Here is a 17,185-nt window from a genome sequence, read left to right as displayed (position 1 = left end):
CCCTTTTTGCTGCAAGTTACACCACATGCATCCTTATGAACCAAACCTGAGTTCACGTTAATGAAATTGTGGCTGCTGATTTTCAGTCGCTTCTTAACGTATCTAGACTCACAAAACCACTATACCACTGTTAACTTTTGCAGTATCTAAACAGTTATTTTTAAAATCAAAACTCATGTATCTTGTGATTTTTATCATTTCAGCATTTGGAACCGACATTTTCCTAAAAATGAAAACAACACTTGTATAAATTGCTAGCCCACTTGCCTACTTGGAGCCTGACTGACTTCTGAATATTCCAGGTTGAAAACTGGTAACTGGCTAACACATAGTAGCTGCTGGAAACAGCCATTTCTGATTCTGAACATCTGCAATACAGATACTTGCTAGATATGACTGGCTCCAACAGTAGGAATCCTGATATACGTAACATATTACAGTTGATAAAAAACACAGGACCTCACTATGTTAATGGTGAAATTAATGATGAATTCTTTAGGCAGGTCTACAGCTCTATTAGGGTCGGGCTATATACACACTAGAAAGATGGTATCATTTTTAAACCTGTATGGAGATTGGTCGTAAAGGGAAATTAAAATCTCAGGGCAGAAAAAAGGTGGAGAGACTTTATTTTGTATGTGTTGTAAATAGTAACATTGACCACAACAGTACAATCAGTGATGAGGATTCCACTCAGATGCTTGGAACTAGAAAAAAGTTCAAGTTCCAGATTTGTCCCTCTAGTAAAAACGCGAAGGCATTCCCTGATCTGAAAGGGTTCCTAAACACATGTACTGACTTTCTTGCACTGTAATACAAAGGATGAGGTATTTCCTTTAATGTGGATTTTCATCTAAGTGACCCCTATTGTACTTGCTTCATTACAGGAAGAAACCATCCAGGCTTCCACCTTGCAGAATTACACAAGTGACATCTGTCTCTCCTCTTTCAAAAAGACCCAAAAGAGGTACAGGTAGCAAAAAAGAGAAGAGAACAAAGCAAAGAACAGCAGAAGGTAATCCTGTCTTGATTGATTTACGTCATGTTAACAGAAGGGATGGTTGACTGATTATGATTATACTGAGATTCTTGTGCTCCTCGTTCTTTCCCCATCTCCAGTTGGAAGGCAAAAGCTGTCAGGAAACTGATGAGTCAGCATGCTGCTGCTGTTTGTCTTAGCTATGAGGCATTGATTTTTTTCCCAACGCTTTGATATAGGGTCACGGGTAACCTAAGTAAAATCTTTACTGAGAGCAACAGGGTCAGGCAGCAAGAGCTGTTAGTTTAAACAACAACAACAAAAAAAAGTCAATTCTATTTTTACAGTATTTGTTTGGATATTTTATTTTTCTAAGACACCTTAGAGAAAAAAGATTTTTTTTCCTGCTAAGAAATTCAGGAAAACCAAAGTTTTTCAAGCCCTGTCTGGATGCATCAGTGGAATGTCGATGCCCCAAAACATTTCATATCCTTAGCTCTACTCAGCTCTTTGTAGGGATGAAGCAGCATTCAGTGTAACATACCACGTATTTGAGGTGAAGCACAGAAATGAGAACATGTACATAATTTCATACAAGTAGAAATAACAAAGCCATAAAAAGGCTGTACTTTTCACTTGACATCCTCTCTCAGCATGGATCTCTCCTGAAACACTTGTTCTAGTTGAGAATCTCCCACTCTTAGAGCCATGCACTGGTAAATAGCTCCTCTTTTGGCAGTAACACCCAAGACTAACTGAAGCATCCTCTTCAGGTCTGAAACTTGACACGCTACACTACAGAGGTATTTAAGACTCTTGGCATCTTTATGGTAATAAGCTGCAAAGGACTCTTCAGATGGATTCTCAGACTGGATTTTCAGCAGAGTATTCTGTTATGGAAATAGCAGAGGGGTGAACAAAAATACATCAAACAGCTCTTAGAGAGACTGTGTCACCGTGAATCTGTACTAGTGATTAAGTCTTCCTCATTAATTCCATTAGAAAAAGTAGAGATTTTTTGTTGTTGCTGTTTTAAGGTTCACCCACCATTTCAGAAACAAGAGAATTTGTAATTGGCTACCTCAGCCCTGTGTTCCTCCTGTGCTCCATACAGCCTATCACCATCTTTGCTTAGGAAGATACTTCTGATGTTTAAGTATCATTCCCTTCCAACCACATCAAGCAAGTCTAAATAAATATATATATATAAATATCAGCAACTATCACATTTGTGATTATTAGAAATTAAATACCATGCTGTATTTTTGCTTGACAAATACAACTTCAGTCAGTAATAAAAAACTGTCTCTGTTCTAACACTTCCTGGAAATACAAGCATAAACAAAGAGAAGCTTTATGGAGTTAGACCACGCCACTTTGCTTTTCTAAAGCAAATAGAAGCCCAAGCGTTCACTACCAAACATTATTTCAAGCATTACTATCACATACTTGGTAAAGTCAGTGGCAAATAACCGGCAGTTTAAAATCAGACCTTGTGCAATGAGTAGAAACAATGATCTTGGTTCTGTGACTGACCGAAGGCAATTGTCCATGGTGACATACAGTAAGGAGGCACAGACTGTGGTACATTCCATAAGCCGGCTATTCCTAAACGAAATTCAGTTCAGGTGGGTTCCTTTTCACTTCCAGGTCCAAGTAACTAGCCACAAACCCTTTGACTAATCTTTATCATGATTTTTCAGCTGGCTCAGCATGTCACTGTTGTGACTAACACTTGGGGTAGGAACGCGTGGACTCTGACAAGAACAGGAAGCGTTGGCCTTGCTTAAAATATGACTCAGGGCACAACATCAATTTCAGCTCTGCAATAAACTCACAAAAAATGTTCTTTCCTACAATCCCGGGCCTGCAAATCCTGAATTATTTTCTGGAAAACAGATCCCAAGCTACATTCCTCCAGTTTCTACAACAGACAGCCAAAAGCTTCTGCTGAATGCTGAACAAACCCACTAGGAATCTAACCCCGCAAATCGATGAAAGATGCCACAAGAGGAAGCTAATCTCTTCCTCCTTCCTAGAAGGAACAGATGGCCCAGAGGGAAGGCAGTATTGTAATAATCTCCAAGTTATAATCTCCTCTAGCACTGTTTTCTTAAGAGGTAGTATGACCTCTACCAGTTCACATCTTAATATCCAACTTAAGGCCTTCACCGATTGCCTGCTGGGGAGAGGCCTCAACGTGCATATCCAAACATGCCCTCCCAACCACACTAGTAAGCTTGCAGCTGTTTGTCAGGTGTCATCAAATTCACATACTTGCAAATCATACATTATTTTTCACCTAAAACCCCTACAGTACTAATGAATTCCGATTTTCTTAAATCACAGTAGTTGTTTTTTTTCCCAAACATGCAACAGAGAGATCCTAGGGTGCCATTGCTCCAGATCACATTAGTTTGGAAGAGAAACACATGCACTAAAATTGCTCAAAGAGTGATAAAGAACGGGCCCTCCATTTGGCATTTCAAACTCACAAAGCAGGACTGTTCAGCAGAGCCTTGAAGACTTCTGGCATCACTTTGTCTGTGAAACATTGTGGTCAATGTTATAGGCTGTAATTTTTAAGTAACCAACCTCAAAAAAGTCGCATGAATGAGTGTGGTGAAATGCATCAGTTGTGCATTTACAGTAGACCACTCCTTTAAGACAATGGGGGTGTACATTAGTCTTACATACACCATCCAATTCAGTCATTAATTTCAAGCCAGCTCTTTTAAAGTAATTGTTTCTGAATTGTTACTTGAAAAAAAAAAAAAAAAGACAGGTTTTACTCAGAATAGTCTACATTTTTATTTTCTAAGTGGGAAAGGATAAAAGTAAAAAGGCAAAATTTGACATTGGGTAAAACGTATCTGCAAACTTCTAAAGCAGGAAAACAAAATTATTATGACAAGATTTATTTAAAGAGCAGTGAAATATAGCCAAATGCAAATAGTTATGCACAATCAGGAAAATAGACGTATACACTCAAGCAGGGACGTACCTAATGTCACATCCTCTTGCTTTGCCAACAGAATGAAAAAAAAAAGAACTAAACCTGATACAGTATATTAGAAAAAAAGTCTGAAACTTAGGCAGCTATTTGTGGAGTTCCAACTTTCAGCTACTTTTAGTTACCATCTCAACTTTAAAGACTTTTACCACAAAACTGTCCGTTTTTTCAGAATTGTTTGGCTAGCTTTCTGGGTGAACACAACCGGATTCAAAAGATGTGGTGTTTTGTATCAGACCAGCTGGCTTTAAAATACTCCACACATGCTAAGGATTTAAGGGAAAAAATCAGGCTACTGAAGACAGGTTTATACTGACACTTCCAAGCAATCTGTAAGAAAAATTAGGTTGAGACAAACCAGTGTGTAGGGAAAGACACTACTTGCTATCTGCAGATAGGTATTTTACAAGCCCCAGCACACATAGCTTTGCAAAGAATGATAAGCCTGAGCTTTAAAAAGTGCTAATATTATAAAAATGATTTGGTAAAGCCTTTCATTCTCAAACAGTTGGTCTCTTGACAACGTGTCTCTGAAGCTCCTAAGCACACATATAATAAAAACCTCATCAAGAACAGATCCCAGCAAAGGGACAGATATGTGGTTGGAAGCTGTGAAAGTTCACACTTCAGAAAAAAAAACAAGCTAACGAACTGCTGAGCCCTGTTAATTGTTTCTTAAAAAAAAAACAAAAAAAAAAACACACCACAACCAACAAACCAAAACACAAGCTGTAAATAGAGAGAGATTCTAAAACTTGGACTGATATGTTTAAAAGCAGGTTTTATAATAAACCTGTCATAGATCTCTTAAATAAAAGTATTTAGATTACAATTTTCTTGTTTCTAAAGCATCTGAAATCTGGATAAATAATACTAAAATTACAAGCACACACATGCTCTTAAAAAAAAGTCACAAAGAAATAGTTTTGTCAATTTTCTTGTCCACAGACTACACTCCACATGCAAACTTCTTATAGACTTGCACAGAAACACATACACAGTCAAGACTAAGCTATTATCTTGAGAAGTTTCTTTTTAAAAAGACTATGAAATCCACCTGGTGCTTGAACCAGAGCCTAACAGAAGGCAGAGCATGCGTGTGAGCAGGACGAGCAGAGCCAGCAACGCCCTTCCAACACCCTGTCAAGTACACGGGCTCTCCACAGCAACAGGCGGCTTGCACCACACGTACTTTTAAAGGAGCTGTATGCCTTACAAGAATACTGTGTCTTCTGGAAAACACCAACTGAGATGATCTTGTTTTCATGAGGCAGAAGAAAGCAGTAGGACAGCAAGCAACAAAGCCTTTTTTTTCCCCTTTGATGAGAGGTGTGAGAAGATGCACAAAGAATTCCTTCAACATAATTTACGTTTTATTGTTCCTACAGCACAGTTACATTAGAGTCAAGCTCATGCATGAAGTGTCCTACAAGGACAACTTCAGACCACCAAGCTCTGCTCTTGTGCTGGGAGCACAAAGAAGGATGCAGCCAAACGGGCGCTGAATCACATTTCCTCCAGGGGCTAAGGAACCTTTCCAACAGTTCTAGGGGCTTTTATTCAGTCCTTTAACAGAAGAGATGGACAAGTTAGCAATGGATCACTTCACAGATTTCGCTAGCTCTGGAAGTCAAATTAAAGAACTGAGCTGACAGAAAAGTTTGGCTTTTTTTCAGAATCAACTGAAGAGATTGTATCTCTTGCAATTTTAAGGTACCCGTGTTGAGACAAATTTAAGGGAGCAGTTCAAAGAAAATGCTTAGCCTCTGCTTTCTTAAATATCACTGTGATGAGTCAAAGTATGTATCTTAGTATATCTTTTTTATTATTATTATTTTATTTTTTTTTTAAAGAGTCTTCTCCAGCAGTTATTTAGGCCTAGCAGTACAAGGAACGAATAGGCCTCCATTCCCAAAATCTTGGAATTTGCCCTTAACTAAAACCATGAAGAGAACTGCAGCCAAATTCACTGATACACATAGCTAGCTTCAGAGTTCCTTGGAGTCCCAAGTTTTACAGCCACCAAACAAATCAATCTCTTTCTTTTACTGGCTGTGCATAAAACATAACATTTGCTTCAAGAAGAGCTTGTCTAGAAGTCTTTTGAATACAAAACAGGAAAAGGCACTGGTGGTGCTGGGGAAATGACACAGTAATATATTTTTTTAAAGCGTGCTGACCCGTTCGAGCTAAAACACCCATCCCCAACTGTTTACTCTATTAATGCAAAAGAAAGAAAAAAAAAATGCAGTCTTTGGCAATCTAAGGCTCCTAATCATTAAGTCTAACACAGAGCAGCAGAACAATAAAAAGAGCAATTGCATTGTAAATTTATGTACCATGCACAGGTTATGGAATGTAGTGCAATAGGGCACTGTGCAGTGATAAAACCGCATTCCTTACAAAGTTAACAGCTTTAAGCTCATGATTTGTACATGTGGGCAATACTGAATGACCTTCATGCTTTCCAACACTCACAAGAAGGCAGATTTATTTGCCGTCACAAGTCAGCTGTTTTGTTTTGGGGGATAAACATATAGTTGGAAGAACAAAGGTTTAAACTTAGCATTAAGCAACAAATGCAGATGCCAGTGCATCAGATTTAAAAGGTGAATTTGAAGCCCGTATTCCAAAAAGCAGAGTAACATTAGCATCTGTGTAAACCCTGACAGAACGGTTGTTTGCTGCTCTTTTTTTTTTGGGGGGGACGGGGGGGCGGGAAGGAGAGATTTTCATATCTCAGTTCCATTATAAAACAGTAGCCTCTCTAACATTTGCCTTAAATTAAAAAAGTCCTGTTTCACCAGAAGACATACAGTGTTCACAATGAATAAATAAAGTTGCACTGCTCTTAGTTTAAGGGACATAATACAAGACTAAGTGTTTTCTGACAAAGAAAATCCATCAGACTATTTTACGCAAGCACTGCCTGTCTCATAGTCTCAATTTTTTTTTAGAAATGAAACAATTTTTGGAGAAGGTGGTCACTGAACCAGACTGCAGTATCCTAAGAACACTATTATTAAAACAGCTAGCAGTTGTTCATCGCACCAAAACCAACCCCAGTACACAGTAAACAGTAAAATGTGGCTTTTTTTGTTCAACAGACCAAGGTGATAACCTTAGATTATCTAAAACTTCCACATCATAGCTGTTATACTGCTGAAAATGAAGTCCTAATATAGATTAAAGGGAAGTAAAGAGACCACGTTAAGCAGAGCTATTTCTGGATATGTAGAGACATAAGGGAATGGGACAGGAATCATTATATTTCCTGCATATCCAGAAATAAGACAGTTATGAAGCCTACAGTTCCTGACGTTCCAAAAACAAATGGCAAAGAAAATCTTATTTACAAGCATTTGCTTCTGGTTTTCAACTTCCCAGAGTTGCAGTAAGGAATTTAATTGTTACTTCACAACCTGAAGTGCCCTCTTCTCAGGTACCTATGCAAAAAAAAAAAAAAAAAAAAGAAAGAAAAAGGACACCACAACTGCTAAACAGGATGACACAGTTAAATACTGAACGCAGAGCCGGTTTGAATACAAAGTTACCAAGGGAAGTACACGAGGCTTTGAGACTATCTATAACACTACACAGGTCTTTATAAAAGGTTAATGGTTTGCTAGCTAAGTGCCAAGGTTCACAAAATGGGCATTTCTTTTGTTTCTTTTTTACATGAGATTTGAACTTTGAGCATTTTTCCTCAGAACACCAGTAAAAGCTCAACAGCAATCAGACAGGCTCACGGTATTTTCCATAGAAGTGTTTTCAAGCACTTTGTTAATAAAATAAGAGACCAAAACAAAGCCTAAATTAGACTCAGCCCTTTAGATATATGCTTCAGTTTGCTGCTCCTGGGTCAGGCGGCTTGACAGCAGTCTGAGTATAGTACTTGGATGACTAACACCAAAACGGGTTGAAAGCAGCAGCAATCATGACAGAGACAATAAAGACCCCAGCAATTGCACACAGCTCCCATGAAAGAAGAATGATTAAAAATAGCTTCAAAAACGCAGAGAAAACACAGTTATGATGCTAAAACGCACTTTCTTAAAGGTCACTTTTCAGTAAAGGGATTATGTATAGTACTAACAACACACGTATAAATAAAGCATATGGCATAAGCAAACGTTAGGATAAGATTTTAGATACATTTAAGAATGGAACTTCAAGGCAAACAGGATACAAAGTGCCATGATCAGAACACAGACAAGTTAAGGAAGGTGCGTGTGGTGTTAAGAAAGCGATCAATTTAAAAACAGCAACAGAAAAGCAAATCAAAACCTCCTGCAATGAAAGACATAAAGGTACACTGAGTTACAAGAACATAATCTTTGGAGATTTTAATATAAGCCGCTGTCTTTATCAGCGCAGTTCAAACAGAAAATTCCTCTGAAGCTCATCATGTATGAGGAGACCAAGGTAGAGACCTAATAGGATAAGAGGGCAGGAATACACTGCGTGTCCAACAGGGAGGCACTGATGGGTGCTTTAGGACAGCTCTCCCACTTGCCCGCTGCACAGATGAGGGGACACCGCGAACAGGTACAAGTATCTTCTTTCTCTACAGCAGGTCTCTCATCAAAATTAACAGGGAGGAACATAGGAAAGGGTGTTTAAGGGATGTTTCTGTGATGCGCAAAAACCCATCAGGCAGATTAGGTGCGTGCGTGTGTGTGTGCGTGAGGACTGGGAGACCGGTGTGCACCTCAGCTGCACCAGAGCGGTTTCAGGTGGAGGAAAGGGGCGCGCGGGTCAGGGCAAAGGAGATTACAAAGGCTAGGGTATGGCGTAATGGGTGCTAAAAGGCGGCGAGCGAAGCCTGAGACGAAAACCGAGTGTTTAGAAAAGAGCGTAAGTGGCACCAAGACGTATGTTTGCCAGGGGGCCCGCGGGGACCCAGCGCGGGGCACGGGCTGCGGGCAGAGCACCCGGTCTGAGTGGGAGGGACGGCGCAGGGAAGGTGCAGGGCACAGCCGAGGGAAGGTGCAGGGCACAGCCGAGGGGCGGCGGGGGCGGGCAGGGCAGGTGGAGCGGCCGGGGGACGGCTCCGGGGGAGCGGCGCGGCGGGGCCCGGTACCTGGGCGTCTTGGCGGCGGCGCTCTCGCGGCGGTCCAGCACGCCGGGCACGCAGTTGGTGAGCTCGGTCCAGTCGGCGTGCAGCCCGCAGCTCCAGCCCGTGGAGAAGCGGGAGAAGAGCCAGGTCTCCCGGCGGTTGGGGCGGTAGCAGGTGCACTTCTTCTGGCCGGGCCGGCAGTCGCAGGGCACCTCCAGGCGCACGTTCTGCACCAGGTGGCGGCCGAAGGTGGTGCCGCCCGTCTTCTGGATGTGCAGGAAGACGATCACGTCCTCGCCCTTCATGTCGAAGGCGAGCTCCCGCTCCAGCTCCCGCACGGGGAAGTAGTACTTCTTCACGTAGTGCGGGTCCGGCGTGGGGAAGAGGTCCGGCTCCTCCGAGTAGGAGCGGCCGCTGGGGGAACCCAGGCTCAGCCCCGGCCCCACGTACTGGTACAGGATGAGCATGAAGCACACCGAGACGGCCACGATCAGCAAGAACTTGCTGGTCCTCTCAACCATGGTCCTCCCCGCACGCTTCATGTGTCACCATCTCCCGGGGCTGCCGGCGCTGAGCAGACGGCGGCGGTGCCGGGGGGCGGGCGGCGGAGCCGGGCGCCTGTGCCAGCCGCCTCCCCCCTGCTCCCCGGAGCGGAGCCTCCCCAGGGGCGGCGGGCCGCTCCCTGCCTCTCCTCGGCTCGGCTCCTCGCCGTCCCCGCCCGCCCCGGGAGCGGGGCAGGGGCAGCCCGCAGCCAGCCGCTGCGGAGGGGCCGCGGCGGAGCGGCTAACTTGGGCGGAGGGGCGGGAGGGGGCGGAGAGGGACCGGAGCGCAGAACCAGCCCCCTCCCGCCCCCCGCCTCCCCCCGCCTCAGGAAGCCAGCCCCATCCCGCCGCGGCCTCCGCCGTGCCCCGGCCCCGGCGGCACCGGCGCGGCAGAGCCCGCCCGAGCCCGCCCCCGCCGCCGGCTGCGCAGGGGCCCGGCCCGCCCCGGCCCGGCCCGCCTCGGCTCGGCCCGGCTCGGCCGGCAGCGAGCGCTTCCTGCCCGCGCCCGGCATGCACAGCGCCCGCCGCCGCCCGGGGCTCCGCCCGCGCCCGCCCGGCCTCCGCTCCCCTCCCGGCCCCGCCGGGTGCCCGCGGGCCGGCCCGGAGGGCGCGGGGGGGCGGCGGCGGCGCCGTGCGGGTGCGGGGCCCCGGGGAGGCGCCGCGAGCCTCTGGTTGTAACGTCGCACCTGGAGGCGCCGGGGAGAGCCCGAGCACCGGGAGGGCTGCGGTGTCTGTGGCCGGGAAGAAGCATGTGCGTGCCGGCAGAGACGGAATTTGGCAGCAGTAACGGGGGGGGGGGGGGCTGTGCTGAGGCGGTTTTTGCGGAAAACTTTCCCAGCGTGATGCTTCAGGCTGACCTGCCGGGCAGCCCTGCACCCAACAGTGACGCTGCCACAGGACTCGCTTGCAATGCAGTAGCCCCACAGATTAAGTAAAACGCTACCCGGCAGCTGCCAGGTACATACCTTGCCTGCAGCAATGTCCTGCGTGAGGTGGTAGTTAGCAGCTGAGATGCTTTTGCGAGGAACAGCACAACGAGGACCTGCAGAGGCCAAGCGTTCTGCGCACAGCTCGGTGACCGTGCTGAAGCGGAGCCCTCGGGAAGCTGCAGAGCAGTGCCGTGGCTGGTCTGCGTGCTGGGCATCGAGGGGCAGCTTCCAGGCAGCCCCGGGAAATCTCCTCACTGCTGCCCGTGGTCGGAGGATGACACAAGGCCCCACGTCAAAGAGCACGGCGGTGAGGCTCAGTGTAGTGACAGTCACACTGGCACTTCATCTAGGCATGAGTCTGTGCAGAATTAATAATAGGAGCAAATGTTAACTTCTAGCAAAATCTCTAGCTAAAATACTGCAGCTCCTGTAATTGCTTCTGTTGGTGACAGTTGTTTCCAATACTCTTTAAAATAGAAGTTCTGCCTCGATTTTTAGTGCCCACCCTTAAAAAAGTCCCACCAGATAACACTTTTTAATTCAAATTGTGTTTTGTAATGAGTGTAAGACAGCATGTGTGTAGATGAGCCATTGTCAAGCACTGTGTCAAATTTATAAGGGTTTAGGAGGAAATGAGATCCCAGATTTTCATTTGAACACCATGACTGATAAATCTGCTAGATTTTGAGATGGCTGCATTACTCACGAGTTGTGGAGCCCCAGTGAGTTATGCAGTTCTTCCCAAACAAGTAACGATAAAATGTTTATAGCACCCAAAAGCATCATGTATTGTGTTCATACCATTTTTTTTGTTTGATATTTTCCTCTTAAAAGTCTGCTTCTGATTCGCCTCTTTTCATGTAGGTTACTAACTCCAGAAACAATGATGTCATTCTTATACACAAAGTTCAGCAACATCCAGCAGTATAGTATAAACTCAGTTTAAAGGTTTGAAATTTGTATTTTGATTTGGGAAATAAAGGCATATATATATGTGAGATTTGTATACACTTGGGCTATACACCGCAGTATAAAAAAGCAGCCCAGATTTTAGTATTGCAATGTGATTGCCTATGGTTGTAAACATACAAATACTTAGAAATGTCCAATATGGGCTATGAAAGATAAACGTACCACAAAGGAAAATATGGAGATACAGATTTCTTTGCTGCAGCACCTTCCACCTAGCAGTGTGGAACAGCCAACACAGTGGAAGTGGTGGGAAGGCATGCGTCTTTCTGATATGCGCCCACGCACAAAAAGTACAAGGCATCCTGCCTAGGAGATGCTGCTAAGCCAAAGCTCTGGGACCAACACTTCCGTTTTTACCGAAATGCTGTGGAATCCTTCCTTGCTAATTCTACGTGGTAGAAATGCTGGTATTTCAAAGCTGCTTACAGGTATGACTCGCCTAAGATGATCACTTAAGCAAATACTCAAATCAATCCCTATATTTACTTAAGGTAAAATTCCACTGAAAACAGTGACAGAGTAGTTCTTTGCTGCACAGGGAATTATACATCAAGTGCTGCCTCAGTACTAGTTTAGACCAGAACGTTTCTCGAACCTGAGCAGACCTGAGCAGAGTTAAAATAGCAAGATTTACTCTTTCTCTGGCCCGTCCACTGCAAACAACAGGGGAAAGAGATGGGAAATCAAAAATAATAATAATAATAAAATCATGTTACTGTCACCTCTGCCTGCTTATTCTCTGAATTTAACTAGACCATGCGTTTAGCCATTACTGCTCATCACAAGATCAATCTTTCTCTCGTAGGCCAGACCTCACCAGGCTTTCCTGTGTCTCATCTGGGATTCATCACAGTAAGTCTGACTAGCTCCAGGAGCAGACCTCTGTTTCCTGTGAGGCAGTGAGAGTGACAATCTGCAATCGCTGAGACACCTGAAAACAAAATGTTTATGTAGAATGAAAGTGTTTTGGAGGGGAAAAAAAAGTTTGTATTATCTCTAACCCATGAGCAGGGGAGACACATTTCAGATTTCAACTCCCTGCATGCTTCTAGGCAAATGCAAACAGAAATCCCCCCTTAGCCCACTGAAAAAGTTCTTCGACCTTTTGGTGTCTGTCTGATCCTTTGCACTGTAGGTTGGACGAATAAGTTTTGCAGTCCATTCCTGTCATAAATCCTGCCCCCATCTATTTAATGGCTTAACTTTCAGTCATCCAACTGTACGCTGGGATCCACTGTGTCTCTTCCCTGTTTGTACAGCCCCTGTTAAGTCACATGGAAACTCTCTTACTGCAGCCTGCCAAATGTCCCTTGTTCCTCAAGCAAACCTCAGATAGTGATACTCCATCTCAGAATTCGTAACATTTTACGTCACCTTCATGTCCAGCAAAAAGGTTATATTAGACACACATTTAACGCTCGCAAGCAGTTCAGCCATCTGTTTAAAAATCATGCAAAAGGCTGAGGTAACCCCGGCATCAACAACTGAAGGTCAAGTTCCATTTCAGTCTGAACTGATGCAAGCTAGGACTTTGGAGTGGTTGGAAAAGTAAATCACATCTTAGGTGCTTGGTGATTAAACCTCAGCATGGACTCCATGTGTTTTACTTTGTTTTTCAGCATGGCTTGCTTTATTCTGTGCTTAACGCTAGACAGAAGAACAGTTTTATTAATGTCTCAAATTGCTCATTTATGCTAATGTAAAACTGAGATACCTAGCAAATTTCCACTCCAGATCTGTCAGAAAGAGCAGAATTTCTCCTAATACAAGCAAATTCAAAGACTGTGTTTGGCTTTTTCAGAGGAGTCCAGCTGATACAGGACTATAAACTCCATTGATTCTCAGTGATTTTCACATTACTGACTCCCTTCAGGTATATTTGAAAGGTCTATTGTTTTTGTACAATTCCTCACAATAGTCCACATCTGTGGAGGCATTAACTTTCAATTTACACTTCAGAAGAAGTCAAACTGAAGTCAGGCTTATGCTAGTCGTGTCACCCAAATTTGATCTATATTCAACCATTTTCCTAGTCAAAAGCAACCTAGACAGCTAAGCCACCACTCATGATTTATTCAGGGTAAGACTCTGCTAGGAGTGAGATACAAAGATTAGAGATCTTCTTTCAGATAACAACACAAAATATACACAAGTTTTGCAAGCGCAGTTGAAAAGTGTTTTATTGCTTGCTGCTGTCCACTGGATGCCTGAATCTTTAGCTTAAGATCTAATGTAATATTTTGCTTTATATCCCACAGAGGCTATGCTTTCCCTGCAAAGAAGCTGTAAGTAGTAGTTTTGGTTTGACTTGGAGTAAGGAGAGCCAATGCAAAGCCATACTGGCTTACAGCAAGGTGCAGTACCGTGTATTCACCTGGGACTCCTGAGGGCCTCGCTCTGGGTCCCAGCACGGCAGCCTGTCCCTTCCTGCTCTTTCCAAGTAATTGCAGAATGCAGGGACTAAGCCTTCAGACAGCTTAGCCTGCATCCACACTGTTACTAGCAGTGAGAACAAGCCGTATCTATGCTTAGCACTTAGACCTGTATGATGGGACAGGTCTGCTGTGGTGTAAATTACTAATACATACCTGAGCTTGAGGTTTATGTATTTGCAGTTAGAAATCAGATGAAGAGCAACATCTGAATTAATAATGAAGTGAAGACAAACTCAGATATAGTGAGAACGGACAGCTTATTACACAAAACCACCCATGAGAAAACAGCAGTAGGAAATGTGTAAACCACATACCGCTTCTGCCACCAAAACCTCAATGAAGTACTTGTCTCAGAGCCTAATAAATAAATACTAGCTTTATTAGGCAGAGGGAGTCTAAAGGCTTCTTGACACTGAAGTTCCTCTAGTTTACTGTAAGCTAGTATAACACAGCTAACCAAAGCAGAAATAATCCTCTTAAACACTTGCAACACTTGCCTAAAAAATACCTCAGTAAAAGCACCTAAAAAGTTCTACTACTCAATATTATAAAAAAAAAAAGAAAAAAAAAAGAGTATATTTATTTTGTTTCCTAAGGAAAAGCTCCCTGTTCCTCCAAGTAGGTTAAAGCAAAACATTTATCTTGTTCATTCCAATCTGGATTATTTTTCCCCTGCTCCTTTGGCTGATTAGAAAAAGTGGGCATCCCATTCTCTCATTTGCTTTGGGGATATGCATGTAACACAAACCAAGTGAATGGTGAGGAGTCACGAATCACAGGATTTAGCAGTTGGCCTGTAATACCAATATTCAGACCTATGGCAAAGTGTAGAACACGGTTTCATAAAGTGTAGAAAAGGGGTTCATAAACTTATTTTCCTCATCCACTACTGTTAGCAGCATCAGCAGCTGTTCCCAGCCATAAACATTTGCACAGTGGCAGCACTCACACACCATTTTCCTGCGATGTTTGCATTCCTAGTCATAAACCCATAACATATTGGAAGCACTCATGAAAAGAATGTATAACTTGGGTGCTAACGCCACAGGTTAGCCACAACACCAACGAGCTCTTACAGCCAGTGATTGCTGCTCCTGGAGTGCAACACAGTTCTGTTTCAGTCAGGGAAGCAGGTATTGAATGATGCCAAAATCTACCAGACCAGGCAAATCTCGTTCTGATTTCAGGCTCTTGCACTACTTCTCTAGGGCCACTGGAAAGGTCTCCTTGCAAGAGACCAAAGACAGTCTAAGAAACATTGGCAGAAATTTGAATACTGAAGCCACTAGTGGCTAACCTAAATGCAGGGAAGTCTAACTTCAGCAGTTACAGAGATCAAATCTGCATTTTAGAACTACCTTCACAGACCATGTGGTTATAATATCATCACACTCCCTCGTCTCATGTGGATGCTGTGGGTCTCAACATTTGTGTCTTAGCAGGAGGTCAGCATATGACTGGTGGGATAGAACTAGTTACTTAATGATTGTCTTTTTTTTCAAAATGAAGATGGTCAAAGTAGATCCACCCCATGAGCCTCCATTTGTAGCTCACTGCTTCAAGACCTGTGGACAGACATAAGCAAAAGTTCAACTTATCAAAGCAGTACGTACATGCTGCTGTACAGTAACTGCAGATGGCAAACCCAAACGTCTGTCAGGACTTTGAAACACTGGAAAGATGTTAGCTGAGCTCTCAAAATACAGGAATGTCTACAAGTTTAAGAAAGGGTATTGGGACTGCAGCTGAAGCATATATAGTTTCTGGGGTATTAATCCATCGAATGGAGGAGTTTGTTGACCCATAAAGAAGGCACAAGATGTCAGCTGCTCCTTATTCAAACTCTTTTTTTCCTACTTGCATCACAACAGCTGCAAGATGATGACGTCTGGGACTAATGGAAAGGATAAGCTTATTTGTTGGTGGCATATTGTTAGCATTATTACCCATTTGTATATGGGGATTAAATAAATGTAAGGGGAGGTTGATTTCTGCAAGATTTGACTTCCCCCAGACTCTCTCTAATACAGCAGCTGTCCACTGTGACATGCCTGTTAGCAGAGAGAAAGTATAACCATTTCAGCCTTGCACTGTAAAACCCTCAAAGCACAAATGGGACACAAACTTTTGATTTCTGGTACGGATATTAATCTCACATATCTAGAAAGACTAAGAAGGTGGTCTCTCATCGTGGAAGGAAGTCAGTGCAGCCAGCAAAATTTCTGCATGTTGACTAACTATAGACAGAACAGGTGTCTAGACAGTCAGAAAATGCTGCTGGAATCAGTTCCGTATGAACGGCTTAAGAGCCTTCTGCAGTGAACTGAAGCTTAAGGTCGGCTCTTGGCCAAGCTTACTGGCATGCTTGTAAATAAAAATTTATTTTTATTTTTTTTCTGTGTGGCATAACTATTAATCTAAACATTATTGGAAAGATTTTTTTTCCTTCTTTTCAGTAAAAGCTGCCATGCATTGGGAATAGACTTGTCTCTGACACTGGGATTTACATACACATATAAATGGCCTGTGAACACATACACTGTTTCTTAGTATTTTATCCCATCAGTTCCTTGATCTTGATCAAAAAAATGACAACTCAGTCTGGAAATTGCAATTCTAAAACAAATGTGCTTATGGGATTTTGACTTGATCTCTCTGTATGATCCTCCAGGGAAATAACTAATTAGAACAGGAATTTGTTCTTCCTTGCTGATGTTGTAACGTTATTGGTGAACAGACAAAGATGGGATGCTAAAGTTCATGAGAACTGAGAGAGACGCACAAAAGTAACTAACCACTTTCCCCTGTAAGCCTCAGGTAAAGAAGCTATGTATTGAAGTAAGTAAACTGAAAGCTATACAATAAGCTGGCTCTGTAGCAATCGTATGCTTACATATATGTAGTTAAACTCGAAATGTGTACAATTCAGCTCTTTGAAGGCTTTTAGATGAAGTCAACAACCTGAAGGGTGCAAGGAATTTGAAGTATACTGCTTAATGGATTAAAAGAAAAAAGAAAGAAAGAAAGAAAGAAAGAAAGAAAGAAAGAAAGAAAGAAAGAAAGAAAGAAAGAAAGAAAGAAAAAGAAAGAAAGAAAGAAAGAAAAAGAGAGAAAGAGAGAGAGAGAGAAAGAAAGAGAAAGAGACAGAGAGAAGAGAGAGAAAGAGAGAAGGAAAGAAAGAAAGAGAGAGAGAAAGAAAGAGAAAGAGAAAGAGAGAAAGAGAGAGAGAAAGAGAGAAAGAAAGAGAAAGAGACAG

The 17,185-nt window shown here is 43.2% G+C and overlaps 1 protein-coding gene and 1 long non-coding RNA gene across 2 annotated transcripts in view; one reads left to right on the top strand and one right to left on the bottom strand.

Moving 5' to 3' along the window:
- Positions 1–9,804, bottom strand: part of HS6ST1 (heparan sulfate 6-O-sulfotransferase 1) — a 184,676-nt gene extending 174,872 nt beyond the window's left edge. Inside the window, exon 1 of the mRNA XM_048062994.2 lies at positions 9,076–9,804. Coding sequence (XP_047918951.1) covers positions 9,076–9,593 — 518 coding nt within the window. The 5' untranslated portion in view covers positions 9,594–9,804. The remainder of the gene's footprint in view (positions 1–9,075) is intronic.
- Positions 9,805–10,078: 274 nt separating this feature from the next.
- LOC125182710 (uncharacterized) lies at positions 10,079–16,959 on the top strand. Its single transcript, XR_007163091.2, has 2 exons — positions 10,079–10,829; positions 12,300–16,959. It is a non-coding gene; the product is annotated as an uncharacterized lncRNA (long non-coding RNA).
- Positions 16,960–17,185: the final 226 nt, after the last annotated feature.

This window comes from Anser cygnoides, chromosome 9 (genome assembly GCF_040182565.1).
Source record: "Anser cygnoides isolate HZ-2024a breed goose chromosome 9, Taihu_goose_T2T_genome, whole genome shotgun sequence".
In the NCBI taxonomy this organism is placed as follows: Eukaryota; Metazoa; Chordata; class Aves; order Anseriformes; family Anatidae; genus Anser; species Anser cygnoides.
Note: the sequence above shows the minus strand (reverse complement) of the source record. Positions and strands in the feature narration are given on the sequence as shown.